The following is a 23,439-nucleotide window of genomic DNA, read 5'->3' on the forward strand; positions in this document are numbered from 1 at the left end:
CCGAAGAATTCACCCAGAAATTCTTCTTGGCTATGGGAGAAAGAATACCTGAAAATCTGAGGCTTGTACACTATTGGCCTAGTTCATGCAACTGGTCTTCTTTTTCAAGAAGAAGTATAGTAAACTTATTTAAGAGATTACTGTAACTATGGCTTAAATATTACTTAAATCACTTACCAACTGAGACTCCAGGCAGATTCCTGAACTCTTAAGCCCTAGTTGCCTGTCTGTACTGCCTTTGATATGACATCCTTTCTCTTTAGAGGGCCCTGAGCTTGCCCTTTGCTCCTGGGCCTCCGCCAGGCTAGCCTCATGGGTGTGAGACTTGTGTAGTCATCATATATGGCCCTGGATTCAGAAAAGTCATATACTGACTCAATGATCTGCGGTAGTTGTCCTAAAATTCTTAGCCATTTTTCCCTTTGAACTTATTTTACGTAGAGTCTGATGGGAAGATGGATGTGTGCCCACCATTTCGTGCCACTTCCTTTACATATAGCATTCATGAGGCCCATGGGCACAAATTCAGGTGAGCTCACAAAGTGGTGGATTTCAGTGAGACTCAAAGTGAATACAGGATAAACATATTTTATCTAAGTAGATGGTGCCCTGACAGCCTGGAAAGGCTGTGCTTTCAGTTTAATCCAGAACTTTGAATGCAGAAAGAAGGCAAGGACATTCCAAGAAACACAGGCAACCAAGAAGCTATCATATCCTTTCTTATTCATGTTATTTCCCTTTGTTGCTTCTCAGTCACTCAGTCGTGTCCAGCTCTTTGTGACCCCATGGACTGTATCCATCAGGCTTCTCTGTCCATGGCATTCTCCAGGCAAGAGTCCTGGAGTGGATTGCCATTTCTGTCTCCATTTTCCTTTGTTAGTCAACTACTTATATTGATAATGATGATAGAGAAGGAAAAGGAAAACTAGAACAGCCCATAGTTCCTTTTCCTTGCAGTCCTTGCTTACTCACCGGTGAGCTAAATGTGGAAAGCGTTTGGCAGGCAAGATGTGAAGTAAAAACACTTAAAAGTTGTGCACTGTTTTCACTATTTTGGCAAGAATGAACTACATATGCATATGAGTTATAAAATACAAATTGTGTATTCTACATACAACTAAATGTTCTTATATGTGCATTTAGAACTAGCATTGCACGATGTAAAGATGAATGGTAAAAGTCACATGAATACTTTATAATTATAATTTTTCAAATTTAGAACAACTTTAAATTACAAATAAAATTACCATGACAAGTGAAAAAAGGCTATGGAAGAAATAAAAAAGCTTTATATTTTAGTAGCTTTAAAAATATTACTTTTTACTTCTGCTTAAACAAGGGGTCCTGCATTTTCATTTTGTATTTGATTCTCCAGACTATGTAGCTGGTCCATCCTATGGTATAAGGAGTCCACAAAGCCAAGAGATTGTACCCATCCAGTGAGTAGCCCCCTCCCCTTCTTCTAGAACACACCACACATGCCTGAACCTGAAATCTCCTGATAAGTAACTGATCCTCCTTCCACAGTCTGCATTGGCTAGAACTAACTGGGGTGGCCAGGGTCAGTTTTCCCCAAGACAGGTTGCATCAAATCAGGGTGTGTGCATTTCTAGGCTTGAGAGTACAAAGGACAGCTATTGATGTGTTGTGTGGGTTGAGGGGGGCCACACACATGTACATGAGGTCCCTCAAGTGAGTACTGGAGTTGGGGAGAGTAGGAAGAAAAATGGGTGCCCCATGGCCCGTCTGTTCTTGAGCAGCCATGTATCAGCATGAAATTGAGAGGGGTCTAATAATTGAAAATTTGAATCTGGGCTTTCAAGTCATTATGAAAGTGTTATTTGTCTAGACAGGAGATAAACACATTTAATAGTTTGTTAGCCTGATTTACATTTGCATATTTAGAGACATGGTATGTTGATCTCCACTTTTAATTTTGCCTCAGGCCTCTTAAATATTAGGGGAGGTTCTGGATGTGAATATGTAAAGCACTTAATGCCTGAAACTCAGTAAAAGCCCAGAGTGTGCTCAGTCACTTTAATCATGTCCGACTCTTAACTCTGGTTGTAGCCCACCAGGCTCCTCTGTCCATGGTATTCTCCAGGCAAGAATACTGCAGTGGGTTGCCATGCCCTTCTCCAGGGGATCTTCTGGTTCCAGGAATCGAATTCCTGTCTCGTGCATTGGCAGGCAAGTTCTTTACCACTAGCACCACTAATGATGTTAAGGTATCACCGTTCTCTTCTTGGAAAGGCCCTGCTTACCCCCGCCTGCCCTACACCTCTATGTCTTCTTTAACCCTCTGGTAGGAAGAGTGATAGTGATAGTGGTGGTATTCTGCTTTCCAATCCCCAGATACTAAGGCCTTGCTCTAAATAGACTGATTGCCTGGATCCCTAAAGTGCTGCCTTGGGGCCCATAGCCATGCCCTGTGAGTCAGATTAGCCGAGGTTCAGGGACTGCCAGAATTATGCATGAGTTTGCTGTGCCCTCTGCAGTTTGAATTGTGCTGTTCATTCTGCAGTTCCTCATATGCTTTTTGTCTTTTTTCCTAATGAATTTGGAATTACTTTAAAATTTAGGACAATATTTATCTCTATGATAGTTAAAATACACCAAGAAGAACCTTTTCATGTTTCCCTTTTCTCACTGGATGCCGGGAACTAGGTAAAATTTTGATTTTTCTCAATTATGATAATTGTGCATTGCTTAGGCTTTCTAATTCAATGAATTTCCTGTTCTCATTATTAAGTTCTTTCCTGGACTGTCATCCTTGTTTCTGCGACATTTTACTATAAGCCTCGTTGAACTCTGTTTTGTTAATTAGTCTTTATTTGTTTTAGTGAATCATTCTAACAAACACACTTTGGAAAGTTTGTTCTTTGGAAACATTTTGGCATTTCTTCCAAAGTCTAAACTGTAAAATTGTTGGGGCAGGTGGAATCTATTAAGGCCATATGTCAGGTAGTTTTTTAAAGCATAATTTTTAAAAACATAGTGTTTATATTCCCTCTCTCTAACTCTCTTGCTGGCATTGATCTCAACAAACTATCAATGAGCAAAGGAAAAGAATTAGGTCCCAACATGTAATATGTAGTAATATTAGCAGAAACAGAAATTTGATTAGGATAATTTTTTTCCTTTTCTTTTGTTGGTTTTTCCTCTTTATTTTATACTTATAACCAGACATTATGAAAGTGGAAGCATTGCTCCCTCTGTCAGATATTACGTGTGGATTAGTTACCAAACCATGGATTCTTAAAATAGATGTTTTCCCTAAAGTAGTGCCTATATACTATGTATGTTAATTGTCTACTTGCTTGTTTACATGCTGACTGGCTGTAAAATTTTTGAGAATAAAAACCATACCTGGGTTGCTTATCCATTTATACTTGTCATCTAACAGAGTGATTAAGATACAGTGTAGGTACTTTAAAATATATGCCAAGTGGATAAATGAACACCTCAGGCACATAATATGCTTAATATTGTCTCGACTGTGGCCTTGGAAGTATTAGATCAAACCATATGGAATTGCAATATTCTCCCATTTTTATTTATAATCCAATCCAATAGTTTGGTAACATTAGTGGGGATGGGGTGAAGATCAAGGAATTTTGAAGCTAAGATATTGATTGACTGTTTCATACAGATTCTGATACCAGGCAGAATGATTTTAAGGGGTTAGGGGGCAAGAGTGTCTTGGGTGAGATTAGTAGATAACAGAGAAAATAAGGGATAAAGGATGGCATAGATCAATGGTGAAGGATTGAGACTTAAAAATGATGCCATAGGAGTAATGACCTAGTTCAGGAGTTGCAGAGGGGAGCTCAGAAAATACTTCTCTCAGCCAAACCCTGATACTTGGATATTGGGAGAAGTTGCAGCCTCTTCTAGAAAAAGGAAGTCTACCTATAAGAGTTTAGGCTCAGTTAAGTGAAGGAGGAAGAGGAAGCAAGATAAAACTGTGGTTCTAGATGAGAAAGTCTAGGTAGGACACAGCCTTTATTTGAAAATCCGAGGTAACCAATGCCTAGAATATATTTATCAGATTTACCTACCCACTTAATTGACCTATCAGAAACTAAAAACAAAACTAAGATCATTGTGGGGTAATGATGGCATAAAGCAAGATTTTGTTTCTGTTTGTTTTTTTTTAATCACATATGATAATCCAGATCCATTTTGCAATGATCTGCTTTATAATCCAGAGTACCTAAGAATGTTTTTCTCTGCTGTTCTCTACTTTGTGTTATCTACATGCTGACATTTACCTCCTTTCCCTGAAGTAACATCATACATTTCTATGCAGTTCCTCACTGTATCCCTAGTGTTTTTAAAAAATTAATTTATTTAAGGCTAATTAAATAGCCTAATATGATATTGTTGTGGGTTTTGCCATTTATCAACATGAATCAGCCTTGGGTGTACATGTGTCCCACCATCCTGAACTCCCCTCCAGCCTCCTCCCTACCCCATCCCTCTGGGTTGTCCCAGAGCACCAGCTTTGGGTGCCCTGCTTCATGCATCGCATTTGCACTGGTCATCTGTTTTACATATGGTAATATACATGCTTCAATGCTATTCTCTCAAATCATCCCACCCACACCCTCTCCCACATAGTCCAAAAGTCTGTTCTTTATATCTGTGTCTCTTTTGCTGTCTTGCATATAGGATCATTGTTACCATCTTTCTAAATTCCATATATATGTGTTAATATACTGTATTGGTATTTCTCTTTCTGGCTTACTTCACTCTGTATAATAGATTCCAGTTTCATCCGCCTCGTTAGAACTGACTCAAATGTGTTCTTTTTTATAGCTGAGTAATATTCCATTATGTATATGTACCACAACCTCCTTATCCATTCATCTGCTGATCAGGGAAATGCAAATCAAAACCACAATGAGGTACAATCTCATGTTGGTCAGAATGGCTGCCATCAAAAAGTCTACAAACAATAAATGCTGGAGAGGGTGTGGTGAAAAGGGAACCCTCTTACACTGTTGGTGGGAATGCAAAGTAGTACAGCCACTATGGAGAGCAGTGTGGAGATTCCTTAAAAAAACTGGAAATAAATGACATACAACCCAGCAATCCCACTGCTGGGCATACACACTGAGGAAACCAGAACTGAAAGAGGCACGTGTACCTCTATGTTCATTGTAGCACCATTCATAATAGCCAGGACTTGGAAGCAACCTACTTTGGTTTCGTAACTTTCAGAAAAAGACTACAATCTGATCTTCTGTCTAGTTGACTGGCAAAGTACCTGGATGTGTATTCAATAAACAGTACTGAATTTTAGTACTGAACAGTAATGAATTTTAGGATATCACTGTTTTTCTAGCCTCAGAACTCTCTGCTGTTCTAATATAACAAACTTAAACACAAGAAAAACTAGTCTTTCTTAGACTAAAGGACATACAATCTATTCATTTCAGATTTTGTCTTTGGAGCAAACCCAAGAACTATTTGCTAGTTTTGCATTGCTTGGGCCCCTGTATAACAGTCTTTCCTGTACAATGCTGGAATGTGTTATAACCCCACAGTGAAGAATGATTACAGTGAAGAATGCTTTGATCAGTGCTATATTAAACTTCTGATTATTATATGGATGTTTCTGAAGCTGCTGTCCTTAACATCACAGTATCCTAATTCACAGAGGACCTGTAGATGAAACTTCACTTGGGTCTCAAACAGAGAAAGTCATGCTCCTCTTGAACCTATGTGTGTTTTTTTTTTTTTTTTTCCCACTGTAGACTGTTAATCTTTGTTCTGCCTACTTGGATGTTCAATATAAATGTGTGACCTGGGGACAGCAATTGAACAGAACATTATATTTGGTTTTGGATATGCTAAAGTTTCCTCTAGTTTTTATCATATATTTACTTTCTTCTGGGCTTCCCTGGTGGTTCAGATTACAGAGAATCCCACATGCAATGCAGGAGGTTTGGGTTTGATCCCTGGATCAGGAAAATCCCCTAGAGAAGGGAATGGTAACCCACTCCAGTATTCTTGCCTGGGGAATCCCATGGACAGAGGAGCCTGGTGGGCTACAGACTATGGGGTCTCGAAGAGTCAGACACAACTGAGCAACTAACACTTTAACTTTTTTCCATTTCTTTATTTTCTTAATTTTTAAACATACTTATTGTATGTAGCTTTAAGGTGCCTCAAATCCTGTTTTGATCTTCCTTTTAAGAATATCTGTAAATAAATCTAGAGTCTATGTAGAAACAATCTTCTAGATGTTGTGTTTTCAGAGAGTCACTTGAACATTAAACTCACTGTGCTAATAAACTGGGAATTTAAAACAACTTTACAAGAATACTTGCCCTTGGAGGCACTGGAATGTTTGATTAGTCCTTGATGGGAACTGTCATATTGCTAAGTCTATTTGTCCTTTTTCCCTTTTCTTCCCCTTCCCCTTTCATCTGTCATGACCGTAGCCTCTTCCAGTTTTGTTTAGTCCTTCTTGTAGTCCCCAAAACCTCCCTCCCCACACTACTCAGTCATAGATAGCACTCCTGATTTATCCTCACATGTTTCTTATTGCCTGTAAGAAAAAGGCCAAATCTTACTCATCTGTTTGTATTCAGGACCTAGCATAAGCCTGGAATATAGTGGTCAGCTAATGAATATTTGTTGAATGAACTGAATTGCATTACATAATATACTGCATATAAGGCATTAGTAGGACACTTGGCACAAAGTATACAGTAAATGTTTCTCAGTCACTGTCCTTCACACCTGGCCTGAACCTGCTTTTTTACTGTATGTGCCACCGCTGTGGCTTTAGGCATCTTTGACTCATATTTGCATGCGCATTGCATACATTTCTGTGCCTTTGGAGCCTTTACCGTGCTGTTATTTCCTTCCACAATGCAAAATGAAAGTGAAAGTCGCTCAGTCATGTCCAACTGTTTGCAACCCCATGGACTATACAGTCCATGGAATTTTCCAGGTCAGAATACTGGAGTGGGTAGCCATTCCCTTCTCCAGGAGATCTTCCAAACCCAGGGACTGAACCGAGGTCTGCTGTGTTGCAGGAGGATTCTTTACCAGATGAACCACCAGGGAAGCTACAATGCAATCTCTTTCTGAAACGCATCATCTTTGCCCAAATCTAGAGAAAAAGAATATATAATCCTGGTAATGTTGGTCCAAATCTCTTCTATAACAAGTCATGAATTTTATATTTATTTATTTTTAACTTTTTATTTTGTTTTGGAGTATAGATGAGTAGCAATGTGTTAGTTTCAGATGTACAGTAAAGTAATTCAGTTATACATATTCATGTACCTATTCATTTTCAAATTCTTTTCCCATTTATGTTGCTATATAATATTGAACATGCCTTTTATATTTAAATAGTTTGACCTAGTTGGTCATTTCTGGCATATTTCAATGTAATTACATGTTCTTTTATAACTGGCAAAGTTCCTCAAATCAAATTAAACATATTTCCATTTATTGATGCAAGCACCCCTTCTTTCTGTACTCAAGTAATAAGTGAGCAATGATTAAATTTTTGGATTTGAATACATACTTTTTATGCATGTGTATCCAGTTTTTAGTATTTTATTTCATTAAATTGCCTCATACAGGAAATCTAAAATACATTTTATAAATTTTTATAATCAAAAGAAGGATGAATGATTTATCTCAGGAAAACTCAGCCCAAGGAAATTTGTAATTCTCCTAGCCACTTCCACATAATTTTTAAAATGTGAATACCAGGAATGGTGCTGTTGATATTAATATCAGGACAAGGAAGAGAAGGACTTGGTTCCTCTGGAGGAATCTCTGGGGGAATAAACAAAGATACTTGTGCAATGTTGGAGATTTCTGACTTCAGGCTGACCTTATCAACAGCCTGTATAGCAATGAAGAGATCCGTGCCATTTGTAAAAGTGATGGTTTCTGGTTTAAACACAAAGACTTCTTCTGAGTTGGCCTCCTTTGGGATGAGATCAGTAGTGTTCACTTGAAGCGATTCATTGAACTTGTCTCTGAGCTCAAGAATATTTGTGCTTATTCTAATGATGTACTTGTCAGCTAAAACATAATTTAAAAAAAGGATGTGATTTGTAATCCTCAAGTCAAAGTTTTAAAAAATCTGTTAGAAACAATATCTCCATCCTATAACATACCAATGAATAAATGAAACTGATGGTCCATTTTTATAAGCACTAGTATCTTTTTTTTTACAGTTTAATTTTTATATCCTGTGCCCTTTTGTATTCTGACAGAGTGATAAATGTAAAACTGGATCAGGCTTGACTTAAAGCCTAGGTAATTATTTCTGGCCATAGCATCTGACTGAGAGAGGAGATAATCACTGCTTATTATTTTATTATTTGTGCTTCCCAAACGTGAATGTACACACACATCATCCAGGGATCTTAAAATGCAGATTCTGGTTCAGTAGACCCAGTTCTACACTTCTAACTAGCATTCATGTGATGCCCATGCTGCAATCCACAGACCATACTTTGAGAGAAAAAATCTGAGGTTTCTTCCAAAGGACAGCTCTGCTCCACAGTATCTATGCTCTATTCCCAGTTCTCCCCAAGAGACATTACGGAAAATGAGGTCTATTAAAGCACAGCTTGGCAAAATTTCAGAAAAAAAAACTGAGGATTGCCTATTCCTGTTTGAAATATCTTATACCTATATAGGCCAGTTGTTCAGATTCCATACTTCTCATGTTTAAAAGTCTTAAACTGTCATTTCAGAGGACATCCCAGGTCCCTCCTGCCTTCTGCCCTCAACATGCATCACAGCACACCTGCCTGCCTCCCACCCTCTGCCCCTCTGCTTGGCTGCTAAACTACTTTACAGGGTCCATACCACATTCAGCTTACCTCTTCCATGATCATAATCATCCCCAGGAGCTGTCCAAGTCAGATTAATGAGTTCATCCCCTTGGATTTTTGCCTTCAGGTCAGTGATTTTACACGGTGGAAAGAGATCAGGTATGGGGGCCTTTGGAACATCAGTGGCCACAAATGAACCTCCTGAGGATGTTCTGCTGAAACATACTTGCTTGCCTTGATCCTTGTTAATTTCAGGTCTTGGTGGATTCCATTTTACTTCACCTGCATTAAAAAATTCCTCAGTTAAGACAGATAACACCATGAAATTGCTATACTTCTCTCTGTTTTGTCATTGAGTTGCCCTCTTCTTACATTTCCCTTCTTTCTTCCAACACGCAAAACTTACTTTATTTGTTGTAAAGCTCCCAAATCAGGTCACATCACAGGGGAAAAAGCAAAGAGAATCATAGTTCTTTATCTCACATATATTTATTTCCTAGATATTTAGTGGGATAGCTTCCACAATTTGTTTTTTATAAATACACTTGTCCTGGAATTGATTTTGTGTGTGTGTGTGTGTGTTTAATTTTAAATTGGAGGATAATTGCTTTACAATATTGTGTTGGTTTCTGCTGTATGTCAACATGAATCAGCTATAGGTATACATAAATCCCTTCCCTCTTGAACCTCCCTTCCACCTCCCACCTTATCCTATGTTGTTGCTACCCCACTACCTTATCCTAATCTGAACCTGCCACACCATCAGTTTAAATACTACCTCTGCTTTAAACCTTCTCAGACTTCCTCAAACAGTCTCTTCCACCTAGGTAATACTGTGGGTTTTCTTGTCTTTCCTATTTATTTCTTAATCATTTGGCTGGGATTCAAGAATTGCCTTGATTATTTATTCTTTGAATTTTTCTCTTCCTCTCCATATTTGTGTTTTATCTTTCTTATTAGATTGTAGTTTCTCACACAATGTTTTACGTTGGGGGTTCTAAAATTGTGTGCTTTTGAAAGACTTGATTTTCTCAATGAATGCATGGAAATCTAGTTAATGTAGCAATTCCAATTTGCTTCACATTCTTGCTGAAAATTTGTATAAAAGTCATCCTGAAATTCTAAAAATCCCTGACCTGTTCAATCAGTGGGGTTCTTGTTTACCAGCAATAGCTTATTTAGATGCATTTTATTCTTTATTCATCATAACCATTCCATGAGATATTTACTATTATTACCTATTTTACAAGTGAGGCAGACAAAGCTCAAGAGAGTACCTGAAATACTTTATCTGGTAGAAGGCTGGAATTGAACCAAGGCGGTCAAAATCTATACTCAATCCGATGGCTTAACTAGGTGCTATGTTGTTGCCTAGAGAACAGTGAATGATGTCTGGACATATGTTTGATTGTCATGTCTGTGAGGGCTGCTTCTGATGTCTAGTAAATAGAGGCCAGAAGTGTTGCTAAACACCTCACAAGGCACAGGACAGCCCTCCACAATAAAGACTTATGTGACCAAAATATCAGTAATGGCAAGGTTGAGAAACTGATTTAATTCTGCACCATTCTCTCCTCTGGCTTTGGTTTTCCCTTGATTCCAAGCCTTTAACTCAAGCTTAGGATGTTGTTATAGATTACTCACCATTCTCAATCCAGCCAGGTATGTACATGGCTCCATTCTGCTGGGATGATACCGTCTGAGAGGCTGTGTTGACTCCTCCCAAAGCCCACACTTTTACACTGTATCTACCATTTGTATCATAAGCTGTAAAATACCTTGAATAGATACCATCATCCTTAGTAGCATCAGCACCTTGACAGAGAAATGAAGGAATTAAGATTTGACTGAGTTAAGGATGAGGTATACTTCTTTTACCACTTCGTGTGTGTGTAATTTCAGATGCATACATCTTGTCCTCTTGAATTGTCTTTCTTTTTGAAATCAGAGATCAAGTCATGTGTCTCTGTTAAATCCAACATAGCACAAAGTAACTACTCAATAAGTATCTGTTGAACTGAATTGATTTACTGTATGTTACTGGTGAGAAAAAAAGTGTTGTATGATTATTTTCTCAAAATTTATGACTTTTACCAAGGATAGGTTTAGGTAGAAAATTCATTTACAGAATTTGTTTTAACAAAGTTACTTGTTTTATAGTAAATAGTCAAGTTCTAAAATAAATGTAGAATTTTCTTTTTCTTCACCCTGTTAGACGTCTTAAATATAAAAATAATAGACTTTTCACTTTGGGCAAGATAATATAGAATTCACATAGATAGGGGAGTCACATATAACAATACTTGAATCCATCTCTGCTGCTTTCCAAATGTTAAAGCCTCTTTCTTCATCTGTAATGTAGGGATCATAATACCTCAAAGGTGTGTGGTGAAGATAAGAAATGCAGATCGATCTATCTATCCATCTATCACAAACTCCTAACACAAAATAGCTATTAATTTTCCTCCTTTCCTTTTCTGAGAGGGTTGGAGTGCCCACTGACAACTTTTTTGCACTTTATAGAAGCTGAAGGCAAGCCCTTCTCATGTTTCCCAACATTTTAAAATATAGGAGTGGTAGGGAGGCAGAGAGCTCTCCTGACCACAACCCCAGTGCTGGACTCCTCACCGCATTATGCCCTCCTGCTGTTGCTTGGTTGTTTCCTGGAAAAGAAAAACGTGTCCAGTTCCTGGGGTGGTTACCTGCTCCGTTGTCCAGTAATTCCAAGGTAGCTGTTTTCCCATCCACTGATTCTATCAGGGCTGTGACCTTGGCTCTGAGAATTGGCTTGGTTCCTTGGTGAATCTTTACATAAACTACCATAGGGCTAGGGAATTTGCCTGTGTCTTTGTTCACTTTAGAGGTCACTGTAACTGGAGGCAAAGTAGCACTTGATGCACGGGAGGTGACAGTCAAAGTCAGGGTTTGGGAGCTTGCTTGTAGGCTGTATTTCCAAATGCCAATCTAGCCAAAAAAATGGAGACATTTCCAGTTAATAAATTTCAGTGACAGACCTGACTTCAGTGCCAACTATAGGAAGAGCTCATCTGATATATGTACATTACAAGTAGATCTAAGGTTTTTTATATTCTCTTAGTCAAGGGAAACTTTGGTATGTTTGGACTAATCACATGGTTCTTACTGCCAAGAAAATTCTAGTTGGGAAAAATGAGGTTTGAAAGTCGTGTCCTTATCATAGCATTGGTTTCTCAAGAGCAGGATCAATAGAGGAAATAGTTTTCATTATGCCAAAGTATCAGCTGCTGTGTAATTTGAAGGTTCTCCTTTTAATACCTGGAGAAAATATCGCCGATTTCCTTTTTCTTGACTAAAGCTATGACCAACCTAGACAGCATATTAAAAAGCAGAGGCATTACTTTGCCAACAAATGTCCAACTAGTCAAGGCTATGGTTTTTCCAGTGGTCATGTATGGGTGTTAAAGTTGGACTATAAAGAAAGCTGCACGCCAAAGAATCGATACTTTTGAACTATGGTGTTGGAAAAGACTCTTGAGAGGCCCTAGGTCTGCAAGGAGATCCAACCAGTCCATTATAAAGGAAATCAGTCCTGAGTATTCATTGGAAAGACTGATGTTGAGGCTGAAACTCCAATACTTTGTCCACCTGATGTGAAGAACTGATTCATTGGAAAAGACCCTGGTGCTGGGAAAGATTGAAGGCAGGAGGAGAAGGGGATGACAGAGGATGAGATGGTTGGATGGCATCACTGACTTGATAGACATGAGTTTGAGTAAGCTCCAGGAGTTGGTGATGGACAGGGAAGCCTCACATGTTGCAGTCCATGGGGTTGCAAAGAGTCAGACACAACTGAACAACTGAACTGAAGAGACTTGTTGTCACACTGAGTGATTTCCACTGAATGGAGTTTTTTCCTTGTTCTCTTTCATTCAACACTCTTTTTTTTTTTTTTTTTAAAGCAACCACTATCATTTAAAAAGCTGTGATTATTCTGTAAAAATTTTATTTTATCTTATCAAACTGTGAGAAGGAAAAAAGATGAGCTCATACCTTGGCAATGTCTGGGATTTGGAGGTAGGCCATTTTGGTGTTTGCATCTACTACAAAGCCATCTTGTTTGTTTCCACTGGGATCCCAGAGAAGGATTTGGGGAAGATCAGTTGTCCAAGTGATGAGAAACAAAGTGTCTTTCCCCACAGTGCTGTCCACAGTCACTGTGCCATTCATCCACTGACTGTTCTGGAGGGTTAATCCCCTACTCTCAAGCTGTAAAGTTAAGTATACAGTTCTTTATTTGCTGGAGAATACAGCTCCCATCACATAATAGCTTCCATCTTGCCTCCAACTATTAGTCACCCCATTAAAAAGACTTCAGTGGTACCTAAGAACTTGGTTTGATGTTTAGTACCCATTATGATCCAATTCTTTTTTTAATGATCCAGTCATGAATGACTTTTCCAGCCTTAGCTTCCATAATATTGATTCTGACACCCAAACAAGACCACTTCCTCTTATGATCTTCATGAATCTCTGACTCTCTGACTACCACAATCTCTGCTTTTCCTGGAAATCTATACATTCATCTCCATTTGTCTAAGCCTTACCTACCCTTCAAAATTCAATTTCAAAATCACTTGATGTCCATCTCACCAGCAAAGAATAATCTGTCCCTCCTTTGATCTCCCACAGTATCTTTTTTTTTGAAAACTTGCAATTTTGTATTGGGGTATAGCCAATTAATGAACAATGGTGTGATGGTTTCAGGTGAACAATGAAGGGACTCAGCCATACATACACGTGTATCCATTCTACCCCAAACTCCCCTCCCATCCAGGTTGCCACATAACATGGAACAGAGTTCCCTGTGCTATACAGTAGGTTCATTTTAAATATAGCAGTGTGTACATGTCAACCCCAAACTCTCTAACTATCCCTCCTCCCATCCTTCCCCAGAAACCCTAGTTTCATTCTCTAATCTGTGAGTGGATCTTGTTTCCATCAATCCTTTGATGTCCTCGCAGTGTGTTTTGCTTGATACCTACCGGCATACTGTACATCTCATCTTATTACTGGACTTAAACCCTTAAGGGGACTAACTAGGACTTATTTCAACCCACATCTGAATTGTTTGACTTGCAAATAACTAAGTCCTAGGTCAATTATTATTGCAGTCCCTGTGAAGGTAAGTGAAATAAGTCAGTGCCCAAGGCTGATTTGTTATCTGGAGAGGAATGAAGGAGCAGCAGAGCAGGCTTGAAGTAGGGCAGGGCTAACCAGACTTCGTACAAAGTATGATTCTGCAGGATTATCTCTAGTTAATTATTTATGGTCTTTAAACAAATATCTGTTAGAAGATAGGATGGTCTGGTCATCGAGCCCAACTTTCTAGTTTTTATGATCTAAGACATGAAGAAAGCAAGGAGCCCTTAGATGTTGTTCTTATGACAGGTAGGGAAATGAGTCCTACTCATGTCTCAATCTCCCTCCCTTTTAGGTTTCTTAAATATAAAAATAATGGGCAGAAACTGCCTGACTGTGAACTTGCCCATTAATCAGTTTAATTACTTTTCTAAGACACACTCCTCCTGTGTTCAAATCAGGCTGTTGGGTTTAATATTCTAAATCTGAACTAGTAAATGAGTGTAACTGCTATATTCTTTGACTGAATAAATGCTACACTGATAAACTAAAAAGCCTACTGCTTTGAAATCTGACATTATTTGGCTTTAAAAAATTTTTTGATTGGAGTATAGTTGATTCACAGTGTTGTGTTAGTTTTTGGAGTCGAGCAAAGTCAATCAGTTACACATACACCTATGTTGTGTTTAGGTCCTAATTCTGTTGTGACCCCATGGGCTATAACCCTCCAGGCTCCTCTGTCCATGGCATTTTCCAGGTAAGAATACTAGAGTGGGTTGCCATTTACTTCTCCAGGGGTTCTTACTAACCCAGGGATTGAATTCATGTTTCCTGCATTGCAGGCAGATTCTTTGCCACTGAGCCACCAGAGAAGCACCTATAGATTCTTTTCCCACATAGGCCATTACAGAGTATTGATTAGAATTCCCTGTAATGTAGAATAGGTCATTTTTTGCCTTTGATTTACATTATTTTTACTTTCATTCTCAATAAAAGTTACAACTCACACCGGTGTGGTGCTGATTGTTCACTCTCTCTGGTTTAAAGATTCACATGAATAATTTTTACAGCCATTAGGAAAGAGCGCTTAATATATTTGTCCATTTTTTATTGTCCCAGGACTTTTGAAAGAAAATTCTGTTTTCTTGAAATTCTAGAACCAGAAGGGACCGCAGAAGTTTTCTGGTTCATGTCTGGCTGAGAACTCGAGTCCAGAGAGGTGAAATTCTTTGCCCATGGTCACAGTTAATGACAGATCCAGGAACAGGATCCAGGTGTCTGGACTGACCACATGGGCTTTTCACAGTACAAATCACTTTCCACTCTTTATAGGAAAATCTTGACAAATATCAGGGAGTTGAGGTAATGGAAAAAAAGACCAAGTAATCCCTGAACAGTTGTTCCAGATAATTTATATTGAGATGATCTACTCCGAAGACAATTCTGGGCCAATTATATTGCTATGGGTGCTTGTTAACGTATGTTAAAAAAGAATTCTTGGACCCATTACATTTTATGTTGATGGTTTCTAAGAGTAAGTCACTTAGTAATGTTTCCAAATTAGAAGCACTGATTGCCTTGTTTAAAGGAATACTGTTGCATTTTAGAAATAATGGCTAATATCAGGCTGAAGCTTCTATTTTAATTTTAATTCATTACTAGAGGAATGTGGAACTTAAAACTCATAACCATGAAATTCCCTATCTTGGCTATGGTTTTCAACAAACAGGAAAAACTGAGGAGGAACTCTGACCTGAATGGAGCGCTGGGAAACAGCTTTGTTTCCTGATGAAAGGGCCGCGAAAGCATCCATGAGGCCATTGTTCTGAACCTGATCTGAAGCATATGTCTGCAAACCTCCTAGAATGCAATTATGTTATCAGAAGTTATTTTCTAGAAAACAAATATTTGCAACATTTTAGCAATTGTTAAAACACGCAAAATACTTACTCTTTTGTGCTATTAAAGCATTAATATTAATAGATTAACATTAAATAGGTATCCAGATTAACTCAGAAGCTGATACTATTAAATATATTTCAATCCTACTAAACAAATCCTTCAGCAGCATCGTCATTTGGCTGCTTCAGCCCTCTGCAAAGCAGTTAAGAATCTCCAATAGACCAAAACTAGTAATATAAATCTTGTGTTTTAAAGGTCATGCACTTTCATACGAGCCATTAAGCCTCACTGCAAGTGTATTGATTTATTCTTATTTTACACATAATCTTAGCGAGCTTGACTTTGAAGTTTTCTCTTAAATCAGAAAAAAATGTGTATGTTACAGCAGCAAGAAATAACTGACAAGCGATGGTTATAGAAAAGTGTTATACATAGTAAACATGAGATGATATAGCAGCCATGTAGTCTACACCTATTTTGAACAGGTGTAACTAAGATAGTTGATGTTAAGGCACTTTTAAACTCTTAGTGACATCTAAAATCTGAGGAGAGTGTTTTGGTCATCCTGTTGGTGCCTCACCCAGATCCCCTTATCTAGACTAAGGCATCTCTCCCCAGCAGCTCTGAGTGTTAGCCAAACAGCATATGCTGCCTCCTTTTCAGAAAATTGCCTTACAAAATGGGGCCACCCTAGCTAAAGAACAGCATGGCCCACTCACCCCTGACATTTTTTAACCACTGACTGATGGACACAGTGGTACGATGGTCTGTCTTTGAAGACTGGACCAAATCTGTTTTGCAGTTCTAGATCCAGAGCCTCCTGTGAGGTCAGGCTTCAGCTGGCCTCCTAATTCACATCTGTGCTTAGCTTCTTCCCCTGCCTGATCTTGGTCCCTACCGCCCCTTTCACCTGAGAGCTCTCCCTCTGTAAATCACACGTGCCCAAATCCCTTTCTCAGGCTCTGCTTCTGGGAATCCCAGCATAAGACAAACACTGTTAGGAGCAAACAGTCTGTTGTTTTAGCTGGCTCAGAGGACAACTCAGCGATTGATATCCATAATTCTGACCCTAGGTTAAACAAATTTAAAGTAATAAAAACCCACTCTGCTGAAGAATAGTTCAGGTGGGATCTATTTTAAGCATGTGCATATGGAAGGTGAAGCACAGTATCTGAATGTTTTACAAAGAAACTGCATTACATTCTATGTTTTCAGAGTGACCTTCTGTGTGGTTCAGCAGGCACTTTGTTTTTCCCCTGCTACTTCTTGTTCAAGTCCCAGTTCAGATGTCACCTTCCTGTACACTTCTTCCCCAGATGAAGTCTAGGCTCCCTTCTTTGTGCTCACTGTACCCTCTATTACTAACACAGCACTTGTATCATGTATTATATAGTTAGTGGCTTGTCCTCTGTCTCCCCAGGGTCTCTTGGTCAGCTGCCAACGGGAAGTGAAAAGCTCCTAGTTAACCTAGTAGATTCTTTCCAATCTTTATAAGGTGTCTGGGAAGAGAGTCGTGCGTGGTGTGCTGGTCCCATCTTCTCCAGACTGCCCTAATCCTAGAAACAAGGCATTAGAATACATGAGTGGAGCCAGTTCTAAAGTCATTTGGGGGAAAGGGCAGCTGATTGGTCAGTAGGATAATCCCACATCTCCTCGCTCTACCCTTCCCCTACTGCCCAGTGCCCTGGAGCTCAAAGTCCAGTGGGAGAGAAAATGCAGCGGGACTCTGCAGGTCACCCTTCACCTGTCATTTTCGACATCTCCTCTAGTTCCTGCGCTGCAGATGGCCCCAGGGCAACTGTGTGGATGATGGCTCCGCTTTGTTTCACCTCATCAAAGCATGCACTTATAGTGTTGTCCTCCCCATCGGTCAGTAAGACGATTTCAGCTCCATCTGTTGGATATTTCTTCTTAATCACCTAAGGACATAATTCAGGCATGAGTTGTCACACTCAGGGTAGCCAAAGTATTGGGAAAACTGCAGTTAAAGGGAACGAGAAGAGAAATTCTAGAGGGAATAAACAAAAGTGTCTGGGAATGGTCAAATATCTCTCTGTCTTGCAGTGATACAATTATAAATCAGCAAGATTCATGGAACTTGACAATGCTTTTTTCCCTTGGTTAGCCTGTTGCAGAGAAGGCTCAGTAAGGTGGGATACAGGGCCGTCCCAGGGATGGACAGCTCTAGGGATTCAGAAAAGAAGGGTCTTCTAGTTTCCTTCACATGATGTCTCCTTGACAGGCTTTCAGAGGTTCCAAGTTAGCTTCAGAAACCATCCTCATTTAATAGGGATAATAATGGGGACTAATATATTACTATTATCATATTAGACTCATGGAAGATTTTAGCTTGCCTGGTATTCAGCAGTCTTACCATTCCAGCTGTTCATGGCTGGCCTTGGTTCTGATTGGCCAGTTCTCAGGTCACATGTGGAGAAGGCAATGGCACCCCACTCTTGCCTGGAAAATCCCATGGATGGAGGAGCCGGGTGGGCTGCAGTCCATGGGGTCGCTAAGAGTTGGACACGACTGAGTGACTTCACTTTCACTTTTCAGTTTCATGCATTGGAGAAGGAAATGGCAACCCACTCCAGTGTTCTTGCCTGGAGGATCCCAGGGACGGGGGAGCCTGGTGGGCTTCCGTCTATGGGGTCGCACAGAGTCGGACACGACTGAAGCAACTTAGCAGCAGCAGCAGTTCACATGAATTACTAAAATTTTTAATATCCCCTTTGATGAAAGCAAAACATTTTGCTCTTATTAGTCCCTAGTTCCTAATTGTCTTATGACACCTATGTCTCAACTATTCCTGGTGGACACAGGTTATGTTTTTTATGTGCTATAGAAAAGTTACACCTTGTGCCAATATTGGATAAGAAGGAAAATCAGATAAAAATCATAATGTTTATGAAGAGGAAGACAAGAGTTCACCTTCCCTTAAAAAGAGGAAGGGAGACTCAGACGTAGAGGAAACAAGTAATTCTAAGTAACTCCAATCTCTGGACCAGACTCTCAGAAAGGGAAGAAACTTGATGTAGGTTAAAAGAGAAGCTGAAAGCAGAGGAGACTTCTGCCCCACTCCTTTTGAGAGGGGGCTGCTCCACAAAGGATGAAGGCAGAACTCTGATTGCTGTCATGTGAGGAAGCCTGGAGCCCAGGAGCCCAGGAGCCCAGTCTGACCAAGCTGCAGGGCTCAGTCAGTCATGTCTGACTCTTTTGACTCTATGGACTGCAGCCCACCAGGCTGCTCTGTCCATGGGATTCTCCAGGCAAGTATACTGGAGTGGGTTGGCATTTCCTTCTCCTAGGGATCTTTACAACCCAGGGATTGAACCCAGGTCTCCTGCATTGCAGGCAGATTCCTTACTATCTGAGCCACCAGAGAAGCCCCTGAGAGGCCAGAGGAATGGCTCAATTTGGATTCCCTTGTCCCACTCCCTATCATTGCTGTGTGTCAGGGACATGCAGAAGTCTGCAAGTATCCATAGGGGAAATGGAAATCAGCTGACTTGATAATTGGCAGGCAAGAGGACAATTTATCTTGTTCTAGAAGCTAACGGGTGTGCAACCTCCCAAGGGCTAGATGCAGGACATGGGGTGCTCAGGGCTGTGCTCCAGCATTGAGAGCCAGAGTGTGGTGAGTCAGCTGGTGGAAAACCAATGGGCACTGATCAAGCTAAGAAAACAAGTAAAGTCCAGTGGCCCCAGCTCAACAGATAGCACTGCCATACCTGACCAGGGTCCTCACCAGGGGCCAGCAGGGAACTTGAGACAGGGAAGGATCCAAGGCCCTTTGCCTCATTACCCTGTGGTCATACACAAGCTCCTCCCACCCCATACCTGGGCTCTGCAGGGCAGGAGGAGCATCTAAATTCCAATTGTGTGCCTCACATACTCTCACCCACTGCAGTGGGAAATGCAGAACCAGAAGTTCCCTCTTCACCATCAGGCCATCTGGTATTAACCATTTCCCCTCGAGTTTTGTATACCATGAGTTCTGTAGACAGGTCAGTGATTTCAGTGTGTTTCCCTCCCTTATTTGCTTCTTTAACCAAAGTGTGTGGGTGAGTGGCAGAGGCAAGAGAACCCAGGTGCACAAAGGCATCTGGAGAAGGGTTTTGAAGCTGACTGTGTATGCTATAAAATCCACTTCTAGGAAACTGATCTTCAAGGTGGAATAGAAGGGTCAGAGGGTCAGACTGCATATGAGGGAATGCTTGAGTCCACTGTCAACATGAAACATGTGAGCTGAAAATTAATATTCCTGCTGCTGCTTGGAAATCGGGAATAGCCCCATTGATGTGTTGTGCCCCAAGCAGGCAGAGGGTAGACTTTCCCAAGACACTGCAGAGATTCTGAGACCTTAGACCAGCCAGCTTCTCTTAGCCTCCTATTACATATTTCATGGAACTAAATAGCCTCTAATAGATATAGAATATCATAATTTATGTTTGGATTACTTAAGCATCTGATATAATCAAATAGCTTAATTTAATTTTATTTATTGAGAACCTCCTATATAAAAGATATTGTGCCAGAAGTTAAAAGATAGTTCATATCTTGAAACAAGTTTTGTTTGAGCAAGGGACATGACAGGAAAGAAGACAGAACAGCTAAAACTCTTGAGATATTTTTAAAAGCAGAAAACAAGTTCATAGGATTCAGAAAGAGAAACTCTATACAGTTGAAAGGATCAGGAAAGATGTCAAGAAATAGATAGTGTCTGTGATGGATATGTGAAGGAAGAGTATGATTAGAGGTACAGAGGAGGGATGAAAAATTAAATACGAAGCTGGCTGGGCAAAAGCGTGGAAACTGCTGGCAAAGGACAGGTACTCTAATTTGCGTAAGCATAAATATCTGGAAGAGAGTCCCAGGTACTTAAGCCTGGAAAGGTAGGTAGGGGCTATATTATAAAATAAATTAAATATTAGATTGAGAAATTTTACTTAGCTTTGTTGAAAATGGGGAGAAATTGAGACCTAAGTAGAGGGGTGACATGATTGGATATTCAGATGGGATCTTTGGATACATCCCTAATACAGTTAGACTCGCAGTTCCTAAGCCCTCCTATTTCAAACTTAAACCATTTGCTTGCCCAAAAAGAGGTCTTATATACCCAAAAGTTTGGACTGTTACGCTACTTCAATATTTAACCATAACTCGAAGTTTACTTTTTTCTTCAGAGAAGATATTCTTTTATGTCCCTGTATACCTTTTATCATAGCATACATTAGTGTATGATTATACACTTATTTGTGTGACTATGAGGTTAAAGAATCATCCCCCAGTAAGATTTTAAGCTCCATGACAGCAGGTGTGGCATGTTTGGCCCTCATGGTACTCTTAACGCCTGGCACGTTGCAGTGCCTGGCATGTAGAAGTAACGTGCCCGGCATGTAGAAGTAACACCAGGAATGTTTCAAATGGAAGCAGAAAAGCGTGAATGTACAGATGCAGAAAAACACAAAAGTGTGAATGAATTAGTTAACGATAGTTTCGGGGGCCTGTGTCTGCACCATCTGGACCCTTGCTCTGCCCTTGGTTGTCTAATTCAGCTAGACACGAGGCATGCATAGAAATACTGGAGAAGGTAATTTCTTAGGAGGCAGAAATTGTAAACATCGGCAAACTATGATAGGGGAACTTGTCTCACAGTGAATGCTGATTGAAGCCCAGAGCAGATGGATGTTCCTCCTGAGGCTGTTGTGGGTAAGCTTTTGGTGAGCGTGTCTCTTTCAGTGGCACTGTTTATCTGTACAAGTTCACTTTGTACATAGGCAGCACTGTCAAACGTCACCATCCCAACCCAGGACCCTTGCTCAACCGTCTGCAGAAGGAAGAGTTTGCCTGCTTGATTCAGTCGTTTAAGGCGGTTACCAATCTAAATGGAAAAGCAGAAGAAAAGCAGTCAGGTTAGGTTTGGACTGGCAGACTGACAACAGAACAGAGGGAATCTGGAGGTAGTTGCCTCAGTGCAGAGTAAATAACAAGCTTACTCAAGGCACATCCTTCTATGGAGGAAAATTTCTCCTTTATATTTAGTAGTATATTTGGATACAATTTCAGGGCTTTTGTATAAATAACTCTAAAAGCTATATCCAGGTTTGGCTTTAGTTCATTAGTTCAATGCGCTAGAAATAGTTTTATAAATGTACATATTGTCAGGAAAACATAAGAAAGGTTAATTCTATATAGTTCATCAGATCTTTGCTCACAAATTGAAAGCTATTTGGCAAATGAGATACTTGATGCTGAATTTTTGTTGAATAGAGTGTAAGTGGCCTTTTCTGATGGAAATATTATGCTTGTAACTGTTCTGACCTTTGGGGTTGTGTTTATTCACAGCCAGTTCCAAGATGTGGTCTAGATCACATCATATAGAAATATGAGATGAGCACCCAGAAGACCAAGACCCCGTGAACTTACCGTCATGCTTCCAGACTTATCAAGGACTAAACACACAATTCTTTGTCCAATCTGCAGCAATGAGAAGGTGGGCTTGGGTGGCTGTGTTGTCATAGGAGTTGTTGTTTTAAAATCCTCTGAATCTTGGATCACTTCCCATGTGCTTCGGCGATTGCATTTTGTGTTTTGCTCGTTTGGGGCTTCTTTATTGTGATTTTTTTCTGTACAGAATTTAACCACCTAAAATTGTCAGTAAAATGATATAGATACCAGTAAATTACTTGTTAAAATCTTTAATAATTTGATTAAAATATTTTAAATGTAGATTTACATTTGTGTCCCCTCCTTCTCAGTCTACCTTGGGGAAAATCACAGTGAAAATTCAGAGCTTCTATTTCAAAACATGTCTTTGACCTCATTGGACCCTTTGTGCTCCTAAGAATCTATTTGCCTGTCCTTAGCTTCCCTCCTATTTCTCAAATTTGCCATTGCAAGCAATCACCAGTATCCTCAAGCCACCTATATCTCAACATTTCTCCACTGGTACCATTTTCTCTCTCCATTCCCTTCACTTCCTGCTCACTTTCTTACTTCCGAGTGATTTATAAATACCTTGTGTTTCAACTTTCAATACCAAACATTCCAGCTCTCTCCAAAATCCAGTTCGATGTCCCACAGGATCCTCAACCTCAGGTGTTCATAATGGAACACATCACCTTTCCTTTGACTCTGCCCCTCTTCATCACCAAGCATTTCTTAACTTGATGCCACCACTATCTATTCAGCCACCTAAATCAGGAAATGGTTTTCCTTCCTTCTTTCCTCTACAAAATAACACCATCAATACATTTCACTCTCTTTCTAGTACATCACCTTTTCTCCTTCTCCAATGGAATGTCCATCATTCAAGCCCTCATGGTCCCTCCCTTAACTACTGGAGTCTCCTATCTGACTTTTCCATACTGCTGTACTCCACAGCTGCCAGGGACATAGTCCTTCTTATTCCTGTACTTAATATCTTTTTGCGGCTCATCATTGCTCACACACTACAATCCAGACTACTTCACTTCACTGCCTATCCTCGCGCAGGCTGTGTGTCCCAAGGCTCTAATTTTCCCTATTGCAGCCTATAAGTGCTCAAGGTTGCCAGACTGTTTATATATCTCTGTGTCTGCTCACCATTCCCACT

General features: G+C 39.9%; 1 protein-coding gene across 1 annotated transcript in view; it reads right to left on the reverse strand.

Annotated features, from left to right (window-relative positions):
• Nucleotides 1-7,678: 7,678 nt before the first annotated feature.
• CLCA1 (chloride channel accessory 1) overlaps nt 7,679-23,439 on the reverse strand; it is a 36,344-nt gene continuing 20,583 nt past the window's right edge. Inside the window, exons 6-14 of the mRNA XM_052637702.1 lie at nt 22,272-22,490; nt 21,499-21,726; nt 17,587-17,761; nt 15,694-15,800; nt 12,852-13,067; nt 11,525-11,786; nt 10,467-10,637; nt 8,871-9,104; nt 7,679-8,061 (exon numbers count right to left, since the gene is read on the reverse strand). Of these exons, the coding sequence (XP_052493662.1) occupies nt 7,679-8,061; nt 8,871-9,104; nt 10,467-10,637; nt 11,525-11,786; nt 12,852-13,067; nt 15,694-15,800; nt 17,587-17,761; nt 21,499-21,726; nt 22,272-22,490 (1,995 nt within the window). The remainder of the gene's footprint in view (nt 8,062-8,870; nt 9,105-10,466; nt 10,638-11,524; nt 11,787-12,851; nt 13,068-15,693; nt 15,801-17,586; nt 17,762-21,498; nt 21,727-22,271; nt 22,491-23,439) is intronic.

The sequence above is a fragment of the Budorcas taxicolor genome, chromosome 3, assembly GCF_023091745.1.
Source record: "Budorcas taxicolor isolate Tak-1 chromosome 3, Takin1.1, whole genome shotgun sequence".
NCBI lineage: Eukaryota > Metazoa > Chordata > Mammalia > Artiodactyla > Bovidae > Budorcas > Budorcas taxicolor.